This window comes from Juglans microcarpa x Juglans regia, chromosome 4S, assembly GCF_004785595.1.
Source record: "Juglans microcarpa x Juglans regia isolate MS1-56 chromosome 4S, Jm3101_v1.0, whole genome shotgun sequence".
Taxonomy (NCBI): domain Eukaryota; kingdom Viridiplantae; phylum Streptophyta; class Magnoliopsida; order Fagales; family Juglandaceae; genus Juglans; species Juglans microcarpa x Juglans regia.
In genome coordinates this window covers 1,478,541-1,505,639 of record NC_054601.1, presented here as the reverse complement: position 1 = coordinate 1,505,639, position 27,099 = coordinate 1,478,541, and the positions used below count along the sequence as shown (strand labels likewise).

At 36.5% G+C, this 27,099-nt stretch overlaps 1 protein-coding gene across 1 annotated transcript in view; it reads left to right on the top strand.

Moving 5' to 3' along the window:
• Window positions 1-1,176: 1,176 nt before the first annotated feature.
• Window positions 1,177-27,099, top strand: part of LOC121262434 (protein MOR1-like) — a 39,583-nt gene continuing 13,660 nt past the window's right edge. The window contains 27 exon segments of the mRNA XM_041164902.1: window positions 1,177-1,545; window positions 1,740-1,845; window positions 1,980-2,103; window positions 3,201-3,280; window positions 3,498-3,675; window positions 3,834-3,898; window positions 4,646-4,728; window positions 4,835-4,920; window positions 5,050-5,163; window positions 5,637-5,756; window positions 6,510-6,612; window positions 11,401-11,537; window positions 14,413-14,478; window positions 14,606-14,723; window positions 14,826-14,866; window positions 23,618-23,689; window positions 23,778-23,865; window positions 23,868-23,884; window positions 23,981-24,086; window positions 24,839-24,951; window positions 25,063-25,150; window positions 25,387-25,487; window positions 25,676-25,783; window positions 25,899-26,004; window positions 26,082-26,161; window positions 26,600-26,749; window positions 26,885-26,960. Coding sequence (XP_041020836.1) covers window positions 1,386-1,545; window positions 1,740-1,845; window positions 1,980-2,103; window positions 3,201-3,280; window positions 3,498-3,675; window positions 3,834-3,898; window positions 4,646-4,728; window positions 4,835-4,920; window positions 5,050-5,163; window positions 5,637-5,756; window positions 6,510-6,612; window positions 11,401-11,537; window positions 14,413-14,478; window positions 14,606-14,723; window positions 14,826-14,866; window positions 23,618-23,689; window positions 23,778-23,865; window positions 23,868-23,884; window positions 23,981-24,086; window positions 24,839-24,951; window positions 25,063-25,150; window positions 25,387-25,487; window positions 25,676-25,783; window positions 25,899-26,004; window positions 26,082-26,161; window positions 26,600-26,749; window positions 26,885-26,960 — 2,686 coding nt within the window. The 5' untranslated portion in view covers window positions 1,177-1,385.

Below are 27,099 nucleotides of genomic sequence, written 5' to 3'. Positions count from 1 at the left end.
ATGACCTTTATATAAGAGGCCAATGCAATACAAGAGTCTTACTTAAATAATGCGGGACTCCTGTATTACTAAGGCAATAAGATTTTATAATAAATATGCTAAATTACTCAACATAATAAATATATTTATATTTTATAATTATAATAAATACTATATCTACATAACTCTTTAATTTAATACATCTATTGTCTTTGTAAACAATTATATTCTTACGATTATTTTGCAACACATTACTTATGTGAAGAACTCGTCACATCAATTAGCATGCAAATATATTTAATTTAATTTGATATAATTATTATCGTATTAATAATAATATTCTTACAACTATACGATAATTACCTAATTTGATAGTTCTATTTTACTGATAATACTAATTTTGTTACTTGAATTTTTATTTTATATAGTTTTTTCTGCATTTAAATTAGAGTTATTAAAAATGAATAGATATCACTACTGTTATTAGTTATATATCGTATAAAGTAGGAAGAAAAAGAGAAGTTATGACTTATGAGCACTCTCATTGGATTAATCAAAGTTAAAAGACATTTTTGATGAATGTAAGAGAAATTTAACTTTTGACTATTCCATTCACATAAAGCTCTATATTAGAATAGTTATTTTTTCATTATATAATAATAAAATAATATAAGATAAATTTGATTTTAGTTATTCACATCAAATCTTCATATTAGATTATATATTTATTCATTATATAGTAATGAATAACTAATAATTTAAAAAATATTTAATTTTTTTAATTATTAATTTATTTAATTTTATCATATTTTATTATTCTACCTATTATATATTAATTAATAATCATATTCTTATTAAATTAATATATCATTAACTTAAATTAATATATCAATTATGATAAAATATGTGATAGAAAGAAAATGAGAGAGAAAAAATTAATAAAATATGTATTTAATGTATATATAGTAATTTTTAAATTTAGAAAAATTTTTGAAAGTCACTGTAACTAAATTTTAAATATTTAAAATTTGACTAATCTAATGTGAATATATTTTATTCTATAATAATTAAATACTTATTGAATTTAATTTTTAACTAATCCAATAAGAATGTTCTGAGTACGTCACACTCCATTTAAAATTTTAAACTAAAACCTAAAATGCCATACTTGTCCTCCAAAAGAAAATAGAAAAAATAAAAAGGAAAGGGACGCTCCCCCCAAACATTTTTCTCAGTTGTGCATTGTCCTTTCTCCGTCTATCGCCGGCACCCGGCAGAGAAAAGATGAAAAAAGAATAAAGGACGAAGGAAGAAGAGGAAGCGACTCTCTGGCACTCCTGCATTTTGCATTGGTCGATTGGCGGAGGTAGAAGCGTCGCGTTTCTTCTCTCGTGCGAGTTAGAAAAATGTCGGAGGAGGAAAAGTTGTTGCGGGATGCGAAGAAATTGCCGTGGGAAGATCGGCTGTTACACAAGAACTGGAAGGTCAGGAACGAGGCCAACATTGACTTGATCGCCGTATGCGACTCCATTACAGATCCTAAAGACCCCCGCCTTCGCGATTTTGGTACGTTCCTCGCTCGTTTTCTTTTTCTCCTTAGGGTTCCCATCTTGAAGCCCCAGATCCCTTTTTCTCCGTTTCTCATGGTCGATCTGTTCGTTTCGTTACTTTTCTAAGTAATAGAGTGACATACAGTGTTGTTCTCCGTTGTTGTGTGGATATTGGTCGTGCCTTGGGATTTGAATTTTGTTTTCAAACAGGTCCGCTTTTCAAGAAGACGGTGGCGGATTCGAATATGCCGGTGCAAGAGAAGGCGCTGGATGCTTTGATTGCCTACTTACGAGCTGCCGATGCCGACGCGGCAAGGTCGGATATTTTTTTATTTTATTCTTTTAGAAGTTGTGTCATGTGGCGTGTGTTTAAATCTTTTGGTTTTCGTGCTTTCTATTCGCCTTTTTCTGGTTTCTTGAATCTGAAAATCTTGATTGTTAATGTCACAGGTATGGCAAGGAAATATGTGATGCAATTGTGGCCAAGTGCCTCACTGGAAGGCCAAAGACAGTGGAAAAGGCCCAAGCTGCATTTATGCTATGGGTAGAATTGGAGGCTGTTGATGTTTTCTTGGTGCTCTCTTTTTCTCTTTCTTTCTTGATTGAAATTTAAATTTATTTCATTATGCAATGATTGGATTTTTTCAACCGAAGTATTGGTTTTCTGTCTAGTTTAGCAAAACTTTCTGATGAATTTTCCTTCAACTAAATAGTGTTGAAATATCATATTTAAAAACATTTTTATTGGTGAATTTATAAGAATGCACGAACGTGATTCAGTGGCCCAGGATCAATGGGAATGCATACATACCAATGTTTCTCAAACTTTTTATTTGAATGCACCATAACACTATATAATAAATTATTTTAATTTTTTAGGCCAAACCATCTATCGAGGTGTAGCCTAGTGGTTAAAAGGCAAACTTGGGTGAGTTGTAGACTCAGACATCCTAGTTGTGATTATGCACTATAAGTTCAATTTGATTCTTGATACGCCATGCTGGCAGGTGGAAATGTGTATATGGGGTTTAAGTGATTGTCATTTAGGCAATAAGTTTTGAAGAGATGGCTCTCGTGTGTCTGTTGTGGTGCATTTGGAGAGAGAGGAATGATAGAAGTTTTGAAGATCGTGAGCGGACAACTGATGAAGTTAAAGTTTTCTTTTCAACACCTTGATCGTTTGGGCAGTTGCAATAGATTTTAACGGACCAAGTGTCCACGACTTTATTGTATCGGCTGTAAATCCCACATGAATGTTTCTCTTGTATACATCCCATGCACTTGGGTGATTCTATTGTTTTCTATTAATCAAGAAAAATTCATTTCATAAAAATGTTAATCTGCATCTTGTTGCTATTAAGTTAACCATGTACCTAATAACTGAACTAAGTTAATATCTATTGTATAATTCTAACTTAAAATATTTGTACATAAACCGTTAATTAACAATATATTGCACCTGTCTTTTGCTGCTTTGGTGGTGCTCTTGTGCTTGAATTATGAGAGGTGTATTTATTTATTTTTGATATGTGGAATTTGGGGAGATTTATTAAGCTGGTTATTTATAATTCAAAGATATGCCTAGCATTCTTCTTCTTCTTGTTTTTTTTTGTGGCTTTGCTGTGATTGGTCAAATTTTCTTCGTAGACTTAAGTTTCACAGTAATTGTAGGATGTGATGGAGAAAGCAATAAAGAACAAAGTAGCCAAAGCTGTTGTGCCTGCTATTGATGTCATGTTTCAAGCCCTAAGGTATGCATACGAATTTTCATTTCTACAAATTATGGATTAGTTCTCTAAGCATCTCTTCCCCCCAACAAAAGATGGAGAAATGGCGTCATGAATTTGTTTAATTCTTTTAGGTTTTCCGAATGGAGATCTGTTGCACTTGCGCTGTTACTTTTATGGAAATTGCATAACTTCTTTTGTTGTATTAATAATTAGTTTTTCGTTTATCTGATTGTATTAGTGAGTTTGGAGCAAAAGTTGTTCCTCCAAAAAGAATTTTGAAGATGCTTCCTGAACTATTTGACCATCAAGATCAAAATGTTCGTGCATCTTCTAAAGGATTGACTTTGGAGCTCTGTCGTTGGATTGGGAAGGATCCTGTAAAGTCGATACTATTTGAGAAAATGCGGGATACAATGGTATTCTATGTTATTTGTCTATTTCTTTGGATTTATGCATATTTCTTCCTTCTTCAGATGTGTGGCTGTAATTTGTTTTTCTTTCATTTTTACTGTTGGCTTGTCTACGTTTCTCCTATTTGCTGGAAATTAATTATTATTTTTTCCTGGGCTGGAAGAAAAAAGAGCTGGAGGCTGAGCTTGTAAATGTCACGGGAACAGCTAAGCCATCTCGCAAAATAAGGTGAATGTCCTTTTGTTAAGAAATGTATCCAATTTTGAACTTTTGTGTACTTGCTTCAAGATTGAATAGGTTCATCGGCAATAGTGGATGTTCATGCTTGTTATTTGTACCCCGAACTCCATTTTACTCCTAGCGCTATTCTTTTCTTACTTCATATGTTACATTTTGTCATTTTAAATCTGTTACACTGTTTTTATTTTGAAATCATGTCACTTGATCAAAATTTACGCTTGCATAACTCTTGTTGCTACTTATTATTTGCATCAATTGCTTCAGATATGAGTAGTCTCATGTCTTGGCTTCTCAATTCACTGGTTTTAAAACATAGTCTGATGTTTGTGGTCTCAGTTCTTCTAGATGTTTAAAAATTTATATCTTTGAATGAGGAGTTTCTTTGACCGCGGCATTCCTATTTTCCTTCTTATATGCCCTAGGTGAAAATCACTGGCTATTAGGTTGTAGCATTATATTCCCTTTGTGTGCTTCAATGGTTTTGTAATAATGTTTCCTTGGAGGCTGGGGGTGAATCTAAAGAAAAAAAAGGGTTAGTCTGACAAATTTTCAATTCATTTTTGCAACCTGTTTAACAAATTTACCTTCTGACTGCATGCAAATTGTATTCAAACACTGTTTTTTTGATTGTCTAATATTTAAAGCAGTCCTTTTAAGGAATGATTTTATACACGAATTTAGCATTTTTTTGGTGGTTCCTTTTATGGATGGAATTAATGGTTGTATGTTTGTTAGATCCGAGCAAGACAAAGAACCAGAGCAAGAAGCTATATCTGAAGTTGTGGGTCCTGTTGCTACTGCAGATTCTCCAACTGATGGTATGTGATTTATCTGCATGGTCTTTAAACATGCTTTTGATAAACGTGTTAAGGCCATAGCTACATTACTAATCTATCATTGTCCCTGATGTATCTTGATTAACAGCTCCTCAGGAAATAGATGAGTATGAGCTTGTTGATCCTGTTGATATATTGACTCCTCTTGAAAAATCCGGATTTTGGGATGGAGTGGTCAGTGTTCTATCTCTGTTTGTGTTTTCTTTCTGGGTGGCAAACAAAGTTGTTTGGTTGTGCTATTTGGTAGACTCAGTCTTCCATTTTGTTACGAAATTATGCAAGTAACGTTGTATCTATCTTCAGAAAGCTTCTAAATGGTCAGAAAGAAAGGAGGCTGTAGCAGAGCTAACCAAGCTTGCCTCTACTAAAAGAATAGCACCTGGTGATTTTACAGAAGTTTGTCGAATATTGAAGAAGGTGTGTTAAAATTATTTTGTTCATGCAGCTAAGTCTTAATTTTCACTTGCGTTGAGATTACTCCTTGTATTTCTCTTCAGGATTGAAATATGGGTAAATTTTAGTAACGCTATTCTACCATGACTTTTAAAATTTTGATATGCATTATGGAATATTGTGTATGGTTCCTATCTTTTATTAGGCCAGCCTTTCCTCAAGATACTTTCTCATACAGTAGTATTTATACATTTCCCATTAGTTTGGTAGCATTTTTTCAAGGGTTTGAGAAGTTTATTTTATTTTTTGAATGCATACTGGACTAGTTATAGAGTTTTTCATTTGAGTGCTCAAAGTTGGCATGTTGATATGCTTTGCTTGTTCTCTTTTATAGTTTCTGATATATTTTTTTTAAGTAAAAATTTTTAGTTTCTGATATGCATTATGCTTGTTGTTGACTGCTGCTGATGCATTTCCCTGGTTATTTATGCATGCAGCTTATTACAGATGTGAACATTGCTGTCGCAGTTGAAGCCATCCAAGCTATTGGCAATCTTGCTAGTGGTTTAAGATTGCATTTTTCTGGGAGTTCACGCTTCTTATTGCCAGTATTACTTGTAAGTACAATGATGCTGTTTACAATGTGAGAAAAAGAATTGATAGGAATATATTAATATTTTTTGCTATCTTCTTGCAATTCCTCCTTGTTTGTTTCTTGTGCTATGTGTCATCTTGTGATAGCGTGCCTGTTGGTGATGGTAAACTAAGGATGTCTCTTGTTATTGAAAATATTTTCTGTACCTCTTCGTTTGGTTTTGAAAATGAAAACAGTTATTGTGGAATAATCAAGAATGTGTGAAAGAAGACTGGAAAATGAAAAAGCATGACCTGCAATTTTTGCACTTTCCAAGAAAATAACCAGTATAAAATGAAAGTGTAGAAGCTTTCTATGACTTGGGAAGGTGTTCCACCAATTTGTCTAATTAGATGTTGTTCCCATATTTTACTTATGAAAAAAAGAAGAAGATGTTGTTCCCATATTTTGGAGGAATTACTAATTAAATCACGCTTGATGTTAAGCTACATAGTTTGGAAACAAAAAAATCCTTAATATTGTGATGCATAATTGGAAGTGATTTAAGGGCGGAGTTGGTTCTTGTGATATCCCTAGGTAAACATTTCCATATGTATTGTAGAGAATTGGCGGCCTTCCAAATTTCTATACGTAATTATTTAATGCTCTGATTGTATATTGAGATTTCTGTGGATCTAATGTTCAGACTGACTTTTTAAACTTTTGCTACTATGCCTGAAAAAGTGGCCGTTGAAATTTGGATTCTTCTTATATAAGAGGGTTATTTATTAAACAGGAAAAATTGAAAGAGAAAAAACCTACGTTGACGGAATCACTTACTCAAACTCTCCAAGCAATGCACAGGGCTGGATGCTTAAATCTTGCTGATATTGTTGAAGGCAGGTTTTGTTTCTATTTATTTTAAAACATGCTTCCGTCATTTCCACATGCATTGAGTTCCTCTTCATTTTTATTTTCTTTTTAGTCACTTTTCTTATAGATCTCCTTCTCACTGTTGATTAATTGCTATAAGTTGCTTCAGGAAAAATGAAACTCTGTAAGGAGGCCGATGGGTGGAATGATTTGTTTATCATATGTGTTTGATACTTGACACATGGTAGCTGTTGTTTGTTAATACTGATTCCTAATGCTGCATTTATTGCATTGATTCTTAAAAAGGTGGGTGCTGTGGAAATGAGGGATTTTCGGCCTATTTGTTGGTAAATGGGGTGTACAAGATCATCTCCAAGGTGCTAGCTAATCGTATGAGTGTGGTGATGGAAAATATTATTTTGAATTCTCAGAATGCATTTGTGAGGGGGGAGAAAAGTTCTTGACTCAATTTTAATTGCCAATGAATGTTTGGATAGTAGAACCAGATTGGGTGAATCTGGAATTTTAGTTAAATTGGATATAGAAAAGGCATATGATCATGTTAGTTGGGAGTTTCTCTTGTACTTGGGAGATATGGTTTTGGAGAGAAGTGGTCTTTGTGGATCAAGCATTGTATTTCGACGACGAGATTCTTCATTTTGGTGAATAGCACCCCAGTTGGGCTTTTCAATAATTCTCGTGGCTTGAGACAATGAGATCTTCCATCTCCTTTTTTTTTTTTTTTGTTCTAGTTATGGATGCTATGAATATAATTGATTGAAGCGGCGGTGGAAGGATGTTTCTTGTCTGGTTTCGTTGTGGGAGATTAATCTCGGAGTAGCTTAAAAGTCTCACACCTTCTTTTTGCCGACGACACTTTAATTTTTAGTAAGACCAATCAAGACCACCTTCATTCTTTGAGAGTCATTTTGTTATGTTTTGAAGCTGTTTTGGGTCTTAGAATCAACTTATCTAAGTCTGAAATTATTCCAGTGGGCTCCATTTCGAATCTTTCAGATTTGGCTAATATTTTGGGGTGTAAGGTATCTTCGCTTTTGTTGAGGTATCTTGGTCTTCCCTTGGGTGCTCCTCACAAATTTGTTATGATCTGGGATGGGGTGATTGAGAAGATCGTGAGGAGGTTAGTTGGTTGGAAAAAGTTATATTTGTCTAAAGGAAGAAGAATTACTTTGATAAAGAGTACGTTGTCTAATCTTCTCACATATTTCCTTTCTCTTTTTCCTTTGCAGGTAGGGGTGGCAAATAGAATTGAGAGTATTTTTCGTAATTTCTTGTGGGGAGGTAAAGGGGAGGAAAGAAAGTTTTACTTGGTAAGTTGGACTAAGGTTTGCCAACCGGTTTCTTGTGGAGGTTTGGGGGTGAGAAATTTGAGGCTTTTTAACAAAGCTCTTCTTGGGAGAATGTGGGGATATGATATTAAGAGGGATTCATTATGGCAAAAATGTTGTTGACATTAAATATGGGAGAATGTGGGGGAGTTGCTATTCTAATGAAGTAAGAGGGGTGGGCTTGTGGAAGTCCATTCGGATGGGTTTGGGGGAGTTCATCTATCATTTTAAATTCAAGGTGGGGGATGGGACAAGGATTCATTTTTGGCATGATATTTGGTGTGGGGAGTCTGCTCTCAAGAGTGTTTAACCTTCCCTTTTTAGGATTGCTAGGCATCAAGATGCTGCAGTGGCTAATTCTTTTTTTTTTTTTTTTGAATAATAATCTTCAATGGAATGTTGATTTTGTCAGAAATGTGAATGACTAGGAAATGAATGTCTATGATTTTTTGGCAGATCTGTTTTCTCCTGTAAGAGAGAAATCCATTTCGCAGTCACCTAGACCGGCGAGTGGCTCCTGGAGGCACAAAATAGAACGACTGCCCCGGCAGCTACGCCAAGGGTTTTTCGGCGTTGGTCACCCTCCAGCGACCTGGTTTTCTTCTAGATCCGTCTTTGGGATCCATTTTGGGCGTCCGTGTCATTGGTTCTATCTCCTAAGAAAACAGATCTGCCGCCACACACCCTTACATGCGAGAGACAGCACGGTGGTCACAGACCACCCTCTGTCATTCTAGCTCGTTGGTCTTCAACAGTGGTTCTTAGCCGTGTATCGAGTTCTGAACTGGTTTCAATGTGATGATGAATGGCTGTTGAAGGAGGGGAGTTGCTCAGTATGGGTTCTTCTATGGTGTTAGCCATAAAATCTAAATCCTTTACTCTGGTGAAGGAGGGGAGTATGTTGGCCATTATTGAAAGGGGTCGAAGGGTGATTTCTAAGTTGGTTTTGGGTTCAACAACAGTGCAGTGGTTGGCTAAGGCCATGGAAGCGTGCACAAAGGATGTAAAACAAGATTTTTTCTCCAATGTTCGGGAAGGTAGACACAGCTTCACGGCGCACCGCTGCTCAAATACTGGAGGACGTTATATGGCGGTAGAAGAATATGGTGGTGGTGGGAGGAGGAATTTTATCTTCATTCTTGCGGAGGGGGGCAGTGGTTGGAGAAGGATGGGGGAGGTGCTGCGTGACTTTTCCTTCGGCAAGAGAGGGAGCGAAGGACAAGGTGCAGGACGTGGCTCTGCTAGGGAGTCGCGTAGCAGACATGTCGGTGGTGTGTTAGGGAAGGAAAACTTGGAGGTGCACAAAAATCATAGTAAATCCTCAGTGGCGAGGTGATCCTATGCGGCAGCTCTAAAGACGGGTCATGCTTCGAGAGTTCAGAGTGAAGTAGATTCGCAAATCACGTCTCAGGACCAGTTTGTTGAGATGCACAATTCCTTAAAGGAGATGGAAACCCAACTTGTCGAGCTGAAGGCAGCGATAGCTTTCTTGTCTTTGAAAATAGACCGGCTTTCAATTGGAGGCAACAGGGTTGTAAGAAACAAGATAGGCCAGAAGCATTTAAACCCAGTTAAAGGAAAACGGAAGATCGGATTTGGCTCTATCCCTATATCTAGATTCAGGAGAGGATGGCGGGTCAAAAGGAAATCTGGGTTGTTTGCAGCAGGGTCTACATTGGGTATCGGCATAGAGACATCAGTAATGGAATGTCATTCGTCTCATGTAACACAGGATAGATCGATAGTCGGTACTACCAGTGTTGTTAATACCGTATCGTACCGGCCGGTACGGTTGGTATTTTCCATACCGGCCATTGGGCTATTTATAATTTATATATATATATATACATATTTATATACAATTTATTCATATAGACTATTATTTTGGAATATAATTTATATATATTTATATATATAATTTATTCATATATCAACTATCCTGAAGCGGTACCGGTACCGAAATATTTCGTTCCATTGCCTTGACCGGTACGGCATCCGGTACGGTATTCAAAACATTGGGTACTACACCCTTGGATCCCTCATCAAAGTTGAAGGAAAATGGTGTATTGCCAAGGTCTGAAGGAGATGTAGGAACCCCAGATGTAAAGGGACTTGCTGTGACCCCAGAATCTCCAATGAAGACCATGATACCATTGGAGTGAACCAATGGAGTTGCTGGAGAACCAAAGGGTTTGGAGTTGGTGTCTCATGTAGATGAATGCCTAGAGTTGGGAGTGCATTTGGATACTGTGTCTGGGGATAACGTTACTCCCTTGGTGTTTCTTCCACCAATAGCGGACTGGATTTTGCCTAAAGTTAACGAGATTCAACAGTTTGTGGGAATTTCACATGGAGGATGTGAAGACCAATTCAATGAACTAATCACTACGATTGAGGCAAGCCATGCACTTGAAACCAAAAGTTTTAAGAAAAGCAGAGAGTTACAACGTCTTTCTTGGACAATTAACTAGGATGCAAAGGGTGGTAGCTCAACTAGAGGGAAGTCTAAAGGGAGGACATTGTAAAGATGGGAATCAAGGTTTGGGGTTGGGTGTTTGGGTAGAGTTTTAGGTCTACGAGAAACTAGGGTTGGGGACCTGTCTGGTGTATTTTGGGTTGTTTATTTCACGGGCTTTTTGGGTCATTAGGGATTTTTTGGGCAAAGTGTTTTCTTGTATACATTTTGTGTACTTGGTTTCTCCTTTGATATATAATATTTTTTTACTTATAAAAAAAAATGATTTGAAGATTGTTCAGGGAAGGGATGATGGTTTGCTGTGGGTTCATGCAAGAAATTCTAGATTTTCGGTTAGTTCCTTTTATAAGGCGCTAACCTATCATTGTGTCTATAATTACCCCTGGAAATGCATTTGGGTGCCTAGTAAGGTGGCATTCTTTTGTTGGTTGGTGTCTCTTCGAAAAATTCTCACTACGGATAACTTAAGAAAGTGTGGACTTTATGTAGTAGATTGGTGCTTTATGTGTAAGAAAGATAATGAATCTGTTAATCGTCTTTACCTTCAATGTGAGGTGTCTAAGACGTGGAATGAGTTTTTTGGTAGGACGGGTATTGCTTGGGTGATGCCTAAGCATGTGGTGGATTTTCTTGCATGTTGGAAAGGTTTTGAGGGGAGTCAACATATGCTGCCATTTGGAAGATGATTCCTTCATGCTTGATGTGGTGCTTATGGTTAGAGAGGAATGAGAGGTGCTTTGAAGATAGAGAACGCTCAATGGGAGAACTTAGGGAGCTTTTTTCTTTAATACCTTGTATTTTTGGGCTACGGCTCTTGTATTGAATGGAGATAATGTTCTTGATTTGCTTTAGTCATTTTCAGTCTCTAGAGTGTATGTAGGTTTTTCGTTTTGTAAATTCGTGTGTACTTGGGCTATGCCTACTCTTGGTAATAAAATCTCTTATTAATTATAAAAAAAACTGATTATATTGAGTGCTATTTATTGCAGACATTAAAAATGCGGCAAAAAACAAAGTTCCTTTGGTTCGCTCATCAACTTTGAACTGGGTTACGTTTTGTATTGAAACTAGCAACAAGGCGGTTATTCTAAAATTGCATAAGGATTATGTACCCATTCTTATGGAGGTAAGTGCCTTTTGGTTTTATCAATGCAATATTTTCCATACTTCTTGTTGTTGAACCTAGATTAACCAAATCTAATCCATGTTGTTCTAACTGAAGATCTATAAGTGAGAAGTTTTTTTGTTATTAAATAAGTCATTTGATTTCATTAGAAGTATAGTGGGGTGCAACTCAAGTACAAGGGAGATATACAAAAAGAAATGCCCCAGTGGGCAAGAAGATGAAAAAGAGCAAAAATCTTTGAAGTCTAGAAAATTGAAGAATAGGAAGGCATGGTGAGCAAACATCCAAGCATGGAGGGTGCTGAATGGGATAGCTTTTAAATATGTCACCGTCCTCTCATGGTTCTGAAAATTTTGAGTTTTGGATTGTTTTTCAAATGCACCACATTTAACGATTGGGAACCATCCTCCAAACTTCTAAGGCCTTGTTTGTGTAACGAAGTATTCCCAGATATTTCCTTCCCAAACATTACTCAAACACAAAACAATTTTCAATTTCAATTTCAAATCTTCAACTTTTTCATCTGATCATTACCAAATCATTATCCAATCACAAAACCGAATACAACTTTCCCAATCTTCCAAACAAAACACAAAAATTAATACAACTTTTTCAAATTTGAAAATAAAAATAATATTAAAAAATAATATTCAAACAATTTAATTTTATAATATTTTTATTCAATTTTTTCTCTCATTTCCCAAAATCCAATAAAAATCTTAATTGAAATCATTTTATTACCATTCACAAACCATTTCACTACTATTCTAAGATATTCTGAGATATTCTAAGTGTCCAAATGAGTCCTAAATTTCTATGCCAATTCTGCAAATATTTTTTTTTTTGATAATTAATAAGAGAAATTTTATTCCAAGTAAATAGGCATAGCCCAAGTTCACATGATGTATACAAATGAGAACACCTACTTACAAGCTAAAACAGAATACAACTAAAGCAAAACCTTACAATCATTCCCATTCCTTACAAGATTCTTCACCCAAAAGCTTAAAGTATTGAGGAAAAGCTCCCTAAGTTCCCTTATAGAATGTTCACAATTATCAAAGCACCTCCCGTTCCTCTCTAACCATAAACACCAAAGTAAGCACAGGGGGATCGTCTTCAACACTGCAGTGTTGTTACTTCTCCCCTCAATACCTAGCTAGCATGCAAAGAAATCCACCACATGCATAGGCATCACCCAGAAAATGTTAACCTTTACAAAAATCTCATTCCACAATGATGTCGCCACCTCACAATGAAGGAAAAGATGATCAATAGATTCACCATCCTTCTTACACATAAAACACCATTCGGCCACCTAAAAACCTTTCTTTCTCAATTGTCTATGGTTAATATTTTCCCAAGGGACACCAGCCAGCAGAAGAAAGCAACCTTACTAGGCACCTTGGCTCTCCAAATACATTTCCAAGGATATCTTTGACCCCATGACTGGTTAACGCCTTGTAAAAAGAACTCACTGAAAATCTTGAATTAACTGAATGCACCCATAGCAAACTGTCCTCCTTGTTCTGATCAATCTTCATCTCATATAATCTTCCTAATAAATCTGAAACTTCACATACTTCCCTATCCTGCACTTCTCTAGTAAATTCCACAATCCAGCAAATCATGTTGTTAGAAAAGTGATAGGAATCAGCCACTGCCAATATGCTAACATCTCCACTACTCGCAGAGGTATAGACTGCTCAATCACAAAAGTGGTAAGTATACCTGCCCGTAAATCCCTAGCAAATTCATCGAACAGAATGTGATCAATGCTTTTCCCATTTTACTTATACATAGGGCACCAATCCATGTCTATAATATGATTCATTCTAAGATTGTCCATTGTCAGGATTTTTCCGAAGGTTGCCAACCAAGTGAAAAAAGTGACCTTCGATGGATACAATTGTATTGCATCCCAAGCAAAATGAGGAAAACATAGCTAATTTTATGTTGCATTGTGAGTTGGCTAGGATCTTATGATGGAAATATTTAGCCCTTTTGGATTTGAATGGGCTATGCCCCAGCGTGTGGGGGAGTTGTTGGCAGATTCCTTGTGGTGTTCATAATTCAGGGGTCTGGAAATCAGACCGGTTGAATGCAATGAGGTGTATTTGGCATGAAATGACAATGACAGAAAAAGCTGTCTTGTTCAACAATCTTTATGCTTGGTTGAATGTTTACACCAGCTACCAAGTCTCCAATCTTTTAGGCCTCGTTTGGTTATACAGATGAGATGGGATGAGATGGGATAAAAGTTAAAAGTTGGATAAAATATTATTAGAATATAATTTTTTAATATAATTTTTGTTTTGGAATTTGAAAAAGTTGAATTGTTTATTATATTTTGTATTAGAATTTGGAAAAATTGTAATGATGAGATGAGATGAGATGGTTTCATCTGTGTAACCAAACCGGGCCTTAGAGTTTAAGGAATTTTGCTTCTTTCTTCTTCTAGCTAGATGAGCGTATCGTTTTTTTTTTTATTTGCATGTACTTGGATTTGTGCATACTTAGTTGGCGGATTATTTGTCTTTCCCATGCTTGCTGTTGCAGGACGCTCTATGCTTCTAATAAAATTTGTGCATTACCTATAAAGATATAGTGCATATTTTACCATGTGTTTGCGAGCACCTTTCCTTGGTGCCTCCACCAGGGTTTGATACAAGGACAGAATTTTGCTCTGAACATGATATGGCTTTTTTTTTTTTTTTTTTTAATAATTACAAGATTGATTCCCGCTGGTAATGTTTTTCTGAGTTATATGCAAAATGTATTGTCATTGATTTATGATTCCTTTGAGACTATCTACTGCTGTATTTTAGTTTCTTCTTTGTGTGTATCTGAAGATGGAATAATTTGGTTAATGCAGAGCCTCAATGATGGTACCCCTGAAGTGAGGGATGCAGCCTTTTTGGCATTGGCAGCAATAGCTAAGGTAGTGCTTGCAACTTTTGACAATTATTTATCGTGAACAGTGAACTTATCAAATAAACCGTTAATGCATGAAGTTAAAAAGTACTGTTATAATTTTAAACTTTGATGTTTATTCATTTTTAATTCAGTTGGTAGGCATGAGGCCTTTGGAGAGGTCATTGGAGAAACTTGACGATGTCCGGAGAAAGAAGCTCTCCGAAATGATTATGGGTTCTGAAGTTGGTATATCCACTGCTTCAAGTTCAGGTCTGTAAATAATTGTACTCCAAGTGAACACCAGTTTACTGCAGTGTTAGTATTTGTAGGTTTTATATCCTTGCTTCTTACATCTTCTTATGGTGATTCCAGTTGCAGTCCAAACTGCTGGTGGGATTGTGCCCGCTTTGGAGGTGAGTTGATACTTGCTTTTCAAATCAAGTTTCTTGCTCCTCATACTGTTTTCTTTTCAGATGTGACACATTTCTTTATAGTTAAGGTAACTTTAGTCCCATGTACTTGGGCTGTACCTATTAACCTCATCAATTAAATGCATATGTACTGATCACGAAAAGAAAAATTATAAATAGGTATGATTGAAGTACATATAGAGTGTACATCAGATATGCTTAGCTAGAGAAAGTAAAGGGGTCAAGCTTCTGAAAGCTAATGCTATAGAAACGTATCTGGGGACATCCAGTAGTAGAATGTATTCAAAAGAAAAAAAGAAGAGATTTGATCACCTTCTCGATATGTACTGATCATGAAAAGAAAAATTATAAATAGGTATGATCGAAGTACGTATAGAGTGTACATCAGATACACTTAGCTAGAGAAAGTAAAGGGGTCAAGCTTCTGAAAGCTAAAGCTATAGAAACATATCTGGGGGCATCCAGTAGTATAATGTACTCAAAAGAAAAAAAGAAGAGATTGGATCACCTTCTTGATATGTGTTTCCTATATATGCCCAGTGTACTTGAATTGTGCCTTTTGCATTTTGCACTTTGCACTAAGGATTTATTACTTATCAAAAAACAAAAGAGAGATTTGAGTTCCTCCATTGTCATTGTACTGTCTTTGAAACTCATAATTTCTTTATCACCATATACACCAAATTAGACAAACCAGAATCATGATCAATAGTTGTATTTGTTGTCTTTCCATTTAATGAATTTTGCTTTGAGATGCTTATCACATAGAGGATATGTGTTGTCTGCATTGCACCGACAGCTTAGAGAGAAGATGAAGCAGTGGAACTCATGTAGGATGCCTTTCAGTTTGGAGATCTGGGGCTTCCTAAGGTCAAAATAGCTTTCATGATGTGCCTTAGGCTTTAAGTTTGGGTTTGTAAGAAGGATCATTGATGTGATCATTGTGGACTAGAAATTGGATGAATCTGTCAATTTTTCTTAAAGGTTCAAAGTTTGGAACTACAAGCTAGAAGTTTCAGGACTATCCTAGGTAGAAGCATTTGTGGGTTTCTAGTTTAGATATTGTTTGGAAAATTTATGGCTGGTTTGTTTACACAAAACCAAACCATCTCATCTCATATAATCATTATAAATTTTTTCAATTTTTTCAAATCCTAAAACAAAAATAATATTAAAAATTTATATTATAACAATATTTTATTCAACTTTCAACAAAACATCTCATCTCATCTGAACTGCATAACCAAACGAGGCCTTACTTATTTTAGAGCTGTTAAAAAAGGCTCTTGACCTAACCACTAGGGGTTGGCTTAGGGGTGCTACCCGCCCCTATGGGGCGGGGCCACCCCTTCAGTGGGGATTTTTTCCCCGCAATCCACCCCCGTCCATGTAGGGGCGGGGTACCTCGTCCGTTGCACAGGGTGTGGGGGTGGACTTCCATTCATCCGCCCTGGCACCCCACTGGGCCTTTGGCCCAGTTCAGTTATCTGGGCCCAAAATGGCCCAGAAACACATTCGAACCTGTTTTTGGTCATTTTGGGCCCAAAAGTTAACTACAAAAATAAATATATTTAAAAACTGAAAACAAAAAATAAATTATATGGATAGAAACTATTAACTATATACTAAGTTTCAACTAATACTATTAAGTATTAACTAATAATCATCACTAAGACACTAAGTTATTACAATTATACAAATTAAGAGAACTAATAAACTATTACAATATTACAAACTCATCTAAAAATAGTAAATATTACAAATTGTACTATTAACTATTGTAGCAACTGACAACATTACAATTAATTGTAAATTAACAAAATCATAACTTTTCAAATTTGATCAATTTGGGTGGTGATGAGTTTACTTAGTTGTGTCGACTGCTGTGAGATTGTGAGAATGGAGATCATAAAACTTGCAATATTAATAAGTTAAAAAATAAAACAAATTAGAATTATAAAGTTATAAACGTGAAACAAAAATTTAAAATACAAAATATTAAAAGTACTAACCAAGATGAGATTGGGTCATTGGGATGAAGATGAGCACAGATCATTGGGTCATTAGGATTAGGATTCGGCATATGTATATTGAGAATATAAAAGCTAAAAAACATATAAGAAAAATAATTCGATACTAAAATATTATATAAAATTATAAATGCAAAAAAAAAATTTTTTTTTATAAGTATAAATGCAAAAAATAATTGAGAGACAAATTGTGCAAACCATAACAAATTGGCGATGGTGGGTCCAATATACACAAAGTCATACTGTAGCAGAGGTAGCCATAGACAAATTGTGCAATCCATGGCAAATTGGCATGTTTTCATCATTTCAAAACATTAGACCATAAATTTAGGGTTCCAATGTTTGAAAAATCAGAATTTCGAAACCCTAAACTAATTTAGGGTTTCAATCTTTGAAAAATCTGAATTTCGAAACCCTAAAGTCTCGTTTGTTTTCAGAGATAAGATGAGATGAGATGAATTGAGATTAAAGTAAAAAAGTTAAATAAAATATTGTTATAATATATTTTTTAATATTATTTTTATTTTTGGGATTTGAAAAAGTTGAATTGTTTATTTTATTTTATGTGGAAATTTGAAAAAATTGTAATGATAAGATGAGATTAGATGAGAGATTTTCAAAGTTTTGAGTTTTATCCCTGAAAGCAAACAGGGCCTAAATTAATTTAGGGAAATTTAGGGAAACCCCTAAATTAATTTAGGGTTTCGGATTTGAACCCGAATTTTGAAACCCACAAAAATGAAAATCACTATCATAGATTCAAATTTCAATCATTCACACACAATTAGTCTCCACAGCACACAATTCACAAACACAATCCCATCTTTCATCTCCGATTAAATCCCATCATTCCTCCAATTTTCATTCCACAACTCAATAAAAAATTAAATAAACATAATCGGAGATTGAGAGAAATTTCTTACCTTCGGCGATGGAGATGCAGACGAACGACAATGGTGTAGTGGGCACGATGACAACGTTGGACGACGACGACGAAGATGAGAGAGAGAGAGAGAGAGAGAGATTTCAAAGAAGTCAGAGGAGTAGGGGGAGTCATGGGGGAGGGGGGGTTTCTTAAACACATGACCAAACGATGCCGTTTTGTCTATGACAAAACGACGTCGTTATCAAATTAGTTTGAATACCATTTCCATAGGGTTTCTTTTCGTTATATAGAATAGATTTTACATCAGTGTTGCCATATTTCCAGCGCCTATGTGCTATACAAGGTAAGTATCTCCAACGTATTTACAGCCTAATTATCTGCTATATATACAAGCTAGTTATAAAGGAAAGCATCCTAAAATATTAGAAATCAAATATTATAGTATCAATCAAGTATCCTAAATTATCTCTGTTAACATACCCCCTCAAATTGATGCTGGGAGATCAAGAAGCATTAATTTGTCAATTAAGAACTGATGCCGGTGCCGAGAAAGAGCTTTAGTGAATATGTCTGCAGTTTGATTTTCGGTGGAAATATGAGGAAGAGTAATCACATGTATGGAATAACAATCGACTTCGATATTTTTCGTACGCTCATGGAAAACAGGATTAACAACAATTTGAATAGCACTTGTATTATTAAGCATTAATAGGAGTGGAATGAAGATGAGGAAAACCAATTTCACCCAATAACCCACGAAGCCATGTGATTTCAGAGCATGTGGAAGACATAACACGATACTCAGACTCAGTGGAGGACTTGGAAACTCTGTCTTGCTTCTTACTTTTCCAAGAAATGAGTGCATTGCCTAAGAACATGCACCGGCTAGTAACAGAGCGACGAGTATCCGCACATTCGGCCCAATCAGCATAACTATACCGCACCAACTGTAAGGAAGATTCCTTAGGAAAGAACAACCTGAGTGTAGAGGTGCCCTTTAGATATCGGATAATGTGGTGGATAGCAGCTAAGTGAAGATGTCGGGGGGCCTACATAAATTGACTAACCTACTGCACAACAAAAGAAATGTTAAGACGAGTAATCATCAAGTAGTTCAAACTCCCAACGAGCTACTGATATAAGGATGGATCTGATAGGAGTTCGCTTTCCTCTTGACGAAGCTTAAGATTGACCTCCAAGGGAGTAAGAACAGAGTTACCCGATTGGAGACCAGCCAATGAAATCACTTCTTGTGTGTATTTGTTCTGGTGTAACAACGTACTGGTCAGAGTAATTTGCACCTCAAGGCTAAGAAAATACTGCAGAGGACCAAGATCTTTCATGTGAAAAGAGGCATTGAGATGCTGTTGTAATTGCTTAATTAGCTCAGTATCAGAGCCAGTAATCACAATGTCATCAACATATACCAAAAGCAATACCAATCATGCAGAAGTCTTGTGAAGAAAAAGAGAGGAATCAAACTGGTTTTGAGTAATAGTCCATACAATAGTTATTTTGGCAGCAGGTGCAAATGTCTCTTCATAATCAATACCATACTCCTCTCGGTTCCCAAGAGCCACGAGACGGGCCTTATATCTGTCCAGTGAGCCATCAGATCAAAACTTGACTGTGTACACCCATTTACAGCCAATAGGTTTGACACCAGAGGGACAAGTCATAAGATCTCAAGTGTGATTGTCTTTAAGAGCTTGGATTTCTTCTTGCATGGCTTGCTGCCAACATGCTTGGGTGGTTGCCTGGGTATAAGAGTGAGAAACAGAAACAATGTCGAGAGTGGCAATAATCGACGTATGAGAAAAACCATACCTATTCGGTGGATGTGTAACCCTGGTGGAGCACCAAGGTATAGGAATCGCAGGATCAGATGACGGATCAGTGTTTGGAAGGGGCCTTTAAGGAGGATGCCGATGATACACCACACCTGGTTTAAATAGCTCAATAGAAGAAGACACATCATCAAAAGCGGGTAGAAGAGTAATGGGAGGATCATAAATAATCTGAGACCGAAAGAAATATTAATTTTCAAAGAAAATCACATTCCAGGAGATCCGGAATTTGTTTGCATTAGCATCATAACAGACACATCATTTTTGAGTAGGACTATATCCCATAAAGGCATAAGTGACAGACTGGGCAGCAAGCTTGTGACGCTCAACAGGTCGCAAATGAACAAAACAAACACACCCAAAAGTATGAAATGATTGATACTCAGGAGATATGCCAAATAATCGAAAATAGGGAGAATCATAAGTTAGAGTGGCAATAGGCAAGCGATTGATCAAATAGACAACAATAGATAGAGCTTCTACCCAGAATTTAGAAGGAACAGAAGAACAAAGTACGAACGACATCTAAGAGATGACGATTCTTACGCTCAGCGACTCCATTTTGTTGAGGGGTATAAGGACAAAAATGCTTGGAAATGATCCCCTTTTACTGAAGAAAAGTCTGAAAAGAATGAGACATATACTCCCCCTTGAGTCGGAGCGTAAAGTTTTGATACAAGTACTGAACTGTGTCTCTACAAGCGCAACAAATTTTTGGAAGATAGAAAACACATTAGCTTTAGAACGGAGAAAATATATCCAAGTGAATCAACTATAATCATCAATAAACGTCACAAAATAACGATGCTCATCATGCGAAATAACAAGACTCACACCCCAAACATTAGTATGCACAGTCTCAAAGCAATTAGAAACACGACTACTATGCGCAGGAAAAGGTAAAATTTTATTCTTACCAAGATGATAAGTAGCACAATCAAATTATATAGGAGAAGAAGAAAAGGAATCTTTATTGCCCAAAAACCATGTTTCATAAGATGAGCCAAGATAACAGATTTAGGATGACCCAATGGTAAAATTTTATTCTTACCAAGATGATAAGTAGCACAATCAAAATATATAGGAGAAGAAGAAAAGGAATATTTATTGCCCAAAAACCATGTTTCATAAGATGAGCCAAGATAACAGATTTAGGATGACCCAATTTCTTATGCCAGACTTCATTATTTTTGGCAGTAGCCGTACAAGTAAGATAAATAACATTAGGAATAGAAAACTGTAAAGGAAATAAATGTTCCGCCCCTTCACAATCACCGTCCCGACACCTGATCCTGCACAAGACAACCACCACGAGAAAAATGAATATCATAGTTATTATCTACCAATTGTCCGACAGAAATAAAATTGGTAGACAAGTCAGGAGAGACAAAAACATTATGAAATGAAGAGCCGAAATTTCTAACAGCAATAATAGGAAAAGTATTGCCATCAGCAATTTGAATATTTTGCATGCCTCTATACTTACGAACACCATTGACACCTGTCATATTACAAGTCATATGATTAGAAGCATCCGAATCAACAATTCAAGAAGTTGAGTTAGTACTCGTACCTTGCAAGTCTAAGGCTGTAAAAGTAGACACAATCATCTATTGGACTATTGCTGGTGTGAGAACAGATGAATCAGAGCTTACAGTGGGGGACGCAGAAGAAGACGAGGACTGAACAGTAGCTTGAAAGGCTTGGGATTGGCAATGCTGAGGTCGCACTTGACAGTCTTTGATGATATGACCCTCTTTCTTGCAGTAGTTACAAACTTTCTTAGGACAATTGCGAGCAATATGACCAAACTCCTTGCAACTGAAACACTGCAACTTGTTCCTCCCTCTCCCTTGTGCGGCATAGGCTACATTCACAGTCTCAGAAAATTCCTTCTTAGAAGTTATACCCATCTGAGTGGATAACTGTTGTTCTTCACGCAATAACTCTCCCAAGCAAATATCCGAAGAAGGAACCAGATTACGGTTCAATAAACCAGCTCGAACATGCTCAAATTTATGTCAAAGTTTCATAACAAACTAATCGCGTTGACTCTCAGCATGAACCGCTTGAAGAGCCGCGAGTGCCGCAGCGGGAACCTTAGCATGAACAATAGCAGAATACTCGCTTCAAAGATTAATAAAACCAGAATAAAATTGTTCAATAGGTAAATTACTTTGACTGTAATTACTAATTTCCAACTCCAATTGGAACTTCCGAGCACTGTGGTCTTGGTGGTAAATATGGTGGAGATAATCCCACATATCCTGAGCCGTAGTAAAACAATGAAGATTGGTCACAAGGTGAGACTCAATCGTCCCCAACAGCCAAGAGATCACCTTAGCATCCTTGACCTCCCATTGAGCAAATTCCTTTTCATCAGTGGGAACCTTAGCAGAACTATCAATATGATTTGATAATTCTTTCCCTTTAAAAAACATCTTAAACTGAAATTCCCACATAGGAAAATTCTTTCCAGTAAAGTGAACAATAGTATTCTCAATAGACATGATGGAAGTTATGTAGAAAACATGATTATATCCAACCAACAACAATGAAGCCCAGGTAACGCCAAAATAAGCCCACAAGAAAGAAGCCCAAGTAATGATACCTGCTCGGCAAAACAAAATTGGCAAACCAGAGTGCCGATAGGCCCGATATCACGCAGACAAAAAGGTGCACCCAGCACCGACGTCAACCGGAGAAACGACGAACCAAATCACAACAGAAATGGCCGATGGTCACTCAACCACCCACAAACAATGCCGACAGCCACACAACCACCCACAGACAGTGCCGACAGACACCACAGACACCAAAAACAGCCAAGAACCACCATAGATAGCTTCGACTCCGCAACCGAGAACAACCGAGAGCAAGAAAATCTTGCAGAAACAGAGGAAAAAAAAATTCCTCTTGTCGCACACGAAGGATTTAGACCACATAGATGAATATTAGAGTAGGGGTTCTGGTACCATATCAAATTGGTCTGAATATCCTTTCCATAGGGTTTCCTTTCATTATATAGAATAGATTTTACATCAATGTTGCCATATTTCCAACACCTATGTGCTATACAAGGTAAGTATCTCTAACGTATTTACAGCCTAATTATCTGCTATATATATATAAGCTAGTTATAAAGGAAAGCATCCTAAAATATTATAAATCAAATATTATAGTATCAATCAAGTATCCTAAATTATTTCTGTTAACAGTCATTTGGTCATATGTTATTAAGTTAAACCCCCTAGGTATGAAACGATGTCGTTTCAAGCCTTTTTTTTTTTAATTTTATAGAAATACATATATATTTATATATTACATATATATAAGCAGGGCGGGGGAAACCTGGAGCGGGGTTGGCACCCGCCTCCGCTGGAGGCCGCAGATGCGGGTGGGGCCCCCCGCATCTGTGGAACGGAGGCCCGGCCCCGACCCCCCGCGCGTCCACCGCTGCCCACCCCTAGTTTGGCTCAAGTGGTAAAGGCCTTGGGCTTAGGGGTATGCTCCCTCTAGGTCTAAGGTTCATCTCTTTGGGTGCAAACAATTTCTAGGGGCCATCGGATTGGGGGATTCCCCTTGAATTACCCGAGGTGCACTTGCGGGAAACACCTTGCCGAGGGCTTGTGTTCCTTCGGGATTAGTCGGGATGCTGTTCTAGACACCCGGTGCCAATAAAAAAAAAAAAGGCTCCTGATCTGGGATCTAAACAGAGCAAGGGAAGGCAAATTATTTGTGTGATTGAACAGTACCTCTGAGAACAGTGTTACTGAATCTTTGGTTTGAGGCACTTTGATGTTTACCAAAGAGTTGCATACCAAGTTTTACATACAAAAATCTCTTGTTAGTAACTAGGTCCTTACCAGGTTTTAGGTGTTGCATGATACAATTTTAGTGTATCATTCAAGTTTATTCTTTTCCTATTTTAGATTTCAAGCTTATGTTTTCATGCTTGATTTTGCTGCAGACTTCAGAAGACGTGTTTGTGAGAAAATCGGCAGCAAGCATGCTTAGTGGGAAGAGGCCTGTTCAGGCAGCTGTGAGTTTTTCTGCTTCTTGTTTCTTGGAACTTAATTTACTTTGAATCACTGTGTGTTTCCTTCTTGATTTGTTATGTTCCTTATCAGCCTAACATTAAAAAAGGGGGCACTATAAAATGTGGTGTGAACAAGAAAAGTGATGCAACTGGACAGCTGAAATTGTCAAAGCCAGTTGAGCCCCTGAAGACGTTGAGGTAAATGAATTATTTGTTTATGATAGCTGTATTTTGATTTTTGTTTGCTTTTACGAGCTTTTTGCTGACTTCCTGTAATGATTTTAAAATGTTCAGCCGGCAGAAATGAGTCTTGAAGAGATTGAAAGCAGATTAGGTTCTCTTCTACAGGCTGAGACCGTTTCTCAATTGAGGAGTACCATATGGAAAGAACGACTTGAGGGTTGGTTATTACCGTTTCTTTTTTTAGACCTATTTTCGCTAATATTTAATATCTACCTTGGGCTCATTTAATATTTAATATCTACTTAAGGGTTGGTTATCATCTTTGCTTTTTGTATTTTATGGTTACCATAGCTATTTTCGCTTGTATATGTCCCGTGTACTTGGGCTATGATTATTCCTCTGTTGGTATTAGTAAACATCTCTTTTATTTGTAAAAGAAAAAATACTTTGTCCTATTAATACTTGTCACGAGTCCCTGCTTATGATGTTTTCTAGATATACTAGATTTTGTTGTCTATGATTTTTTTTTTTGATAAGTAAGAAAGAGATTTTATTAATCCACGTAATTAGGCGAGACCTAGGTACACAGGAAGTATACAAGAAAAATCTATGATTTTTTGAGCTTCCCAAAATAATTTCTTAAATTCTTTTGAGGGTTTGGCCAATAAAGGCTTTGCTTCTAAATAAGCTTGAAAAAGGAATAGACTTTATTTTTTTTGGATAAGATAAAAATTTATTAAGACAAAAAGGGTGGTAACATAGGAAGTATACAAGAGATCCACCTAACTAGGAATAGGGAGAAGTGTTAGTGATTTGGACCACTATCCAATAAAAGAGGGTGTTAATGAAAGATGACTAAAGCTGTGACACCGACTGTCCACACTTTCAAAAATACGCTTATTGCTTTCTTGTCATACTCCACTTAAGCAAGAGGGATTTATGGTTACTGATATTTAAATTCCCATGCAGCAATTTCTTCATTGAAACAACAAGTAGAAGGTTTACCTGAACTTGGCCAATCGGTGGAGATTTTGATTCGTTTACTCTGCGCTGTGCCTGGTTGGAATGAAAAAAATGTTCAGGTATTTAAGGGTTCTGCTTTTGGCATCTTGACAGATTCCTTTTTTAAATACTATTTTCTTTTTCTACTGCAAAAAAATAAAAAAATAAAGGTTTTAATTTGAACATTGCAGGTTCAACAACAGGTTATTGAAGTTATTACTTACATAGCTTCGTCAGCGACAAAATTTCCAAAGAAATGCGTTGTGCTTTGCTTATCGGGTAGGTATTGTTCTTATATATTGAATCGACAGCTAGATTTGTGGTCGGTTTTGCTGAATTTTTATTTAAGTGGACCTGATGTAAACTTTTTATGCTGAATATGCTGTTTTTCCTTTAGCCACAAGAAAAAGAAACAGTGTGTGTGTGTGTGTACTAGTCATCAACTTCTTGTGGCTAAAAGAATGCATGTCAAGTCAACTGTTGGCTTATCTAGATTTGTTATGCCTAATTGACAGGAATAAGTGAAAGAGTAGCGGATATTAAGACCCGTGCTCATGCCATGAAATGCCTTACTATCTTCTCAGAGGCAGTTGGTCCTGGATTTGTTTTTGATAGAGTAAGTATATTTTTTAGTTGGTAAGATTTCTATTGGTGTCTACTTATAAAAAAAAAAAAAAAAAGATTTCTATTGGTGTCTGTGTAGAAGTTGCTGTGAAGAGTTTCTACTGTAGTCATTCATGTTCATTTGCACATAATCTTTTGACAATTGTCATGGATAATAATTCAATATTGTGATTTTGGTAGCTTTACAAAATCACGAAGGAGCACAAGAATCCTAAGGTTCTCAGTGAGGGACTGTTGTGGATGGTTTCAGCTGTCGAGGACTTTGGTGTATCACATTTGAAACTTAAGGTGTTCTGTGCTTTTTTAACATTAGTATTATGTGCTGTCTTGTTCTTTTCTCTTGTGGTTTTCAATTATAAACTCGTGTAGTCGTGATTAAGTGAATGTGACTTTAATTTTACAGGATTTAATTGATTTTTGCAAAGAAACTGGATTGCAGTCTAGTGCAGCTGCCACTAGAAATGCTACAATCAAGCTTTTGGGTGTTGTGCATAGATTTGTTGGTCCAGGTGACTACTTGTTATATTGTAATTGTCCATCTGCTTCATTTTGATTTTTAAAGGTTATAAACTATTCTCTCTGGCAGATATTAAAGGTTTTCTTGCTGATGTCAAGCCTGCACTGCTTAGTGCACTTGATACTGAGTATGAAAAGAATCCTTTCGAGGTATATTACATTACCCCCCCCCCCCCCCCCCCCCCCCAAAAAAAAAAAAAAAAGAAACCTCCTTATGCAACATGACCTCCAAATTGCTAAAACTGTCACTTAGCCGTCCAATTTGAAGCATAAGTTGCAAGTTTAACAGGTGTGCACATTACAACTTATGTTTCAATTGCCACATCACCTTCTGGGTGATCCAACTTTTAAGATCATGTCACATCACCTATTTTTCGTCTATCTTTAACTGGCAGATCCCACAAGGGTGCACATTACAACTTATGTTTTAAATTGGGAAGTAAGTGACAGCTTTGGTAGTTTGGAGGTCATATCACAAATGGAGTGATAGTTTGGGGGTCTAAAGTGCAATCTTCCTTATTTTATAGTTCCAACTCTCTTTTTCTTGTTTATGATTTACTGATTGTCCACATATATGTTATCCTTCAGGGTGCTTCTGCCGTTCCAAAGAGGACTGTTAAGGAATCAGAATCCAATTCTTCTATAACAGTTAGTGGGCTAGATGGCCTTCCACGTGAAGATATTAGTGGAAAAATCACCCCTACTCTGCTGAAGAGCTTGGAAAGTCCTGATTGGAAGGTTTGATTCTTGTGTATTTTAACAGTTTGGTTTATGCTATTCTTCTGGTTGCTGCAAATGTTTAGGAACTGATTTGAGAAAACATTCATTAATGAATTAGAACCACTTGGATTCTGAAACTTTTCTATATATCAGGTTCGTTTGGAGTCAATTGAAGCTGTCAATAAGATTTTGGAAGAGGCTAATAAGCGAATTCAACCAGCTGGAACAGGTGCAATACCATTGTGGATTCTGATCAAGTGCTTTTAAAATGAATGAGGGCACTTCTCTCCCTCTATATTTTCCTCAGTCTCCCTTACTCTCCTGGGTCAGAGTCTGTTGATGTTGCTTTTCGTGCCTTTGAAAAAGCA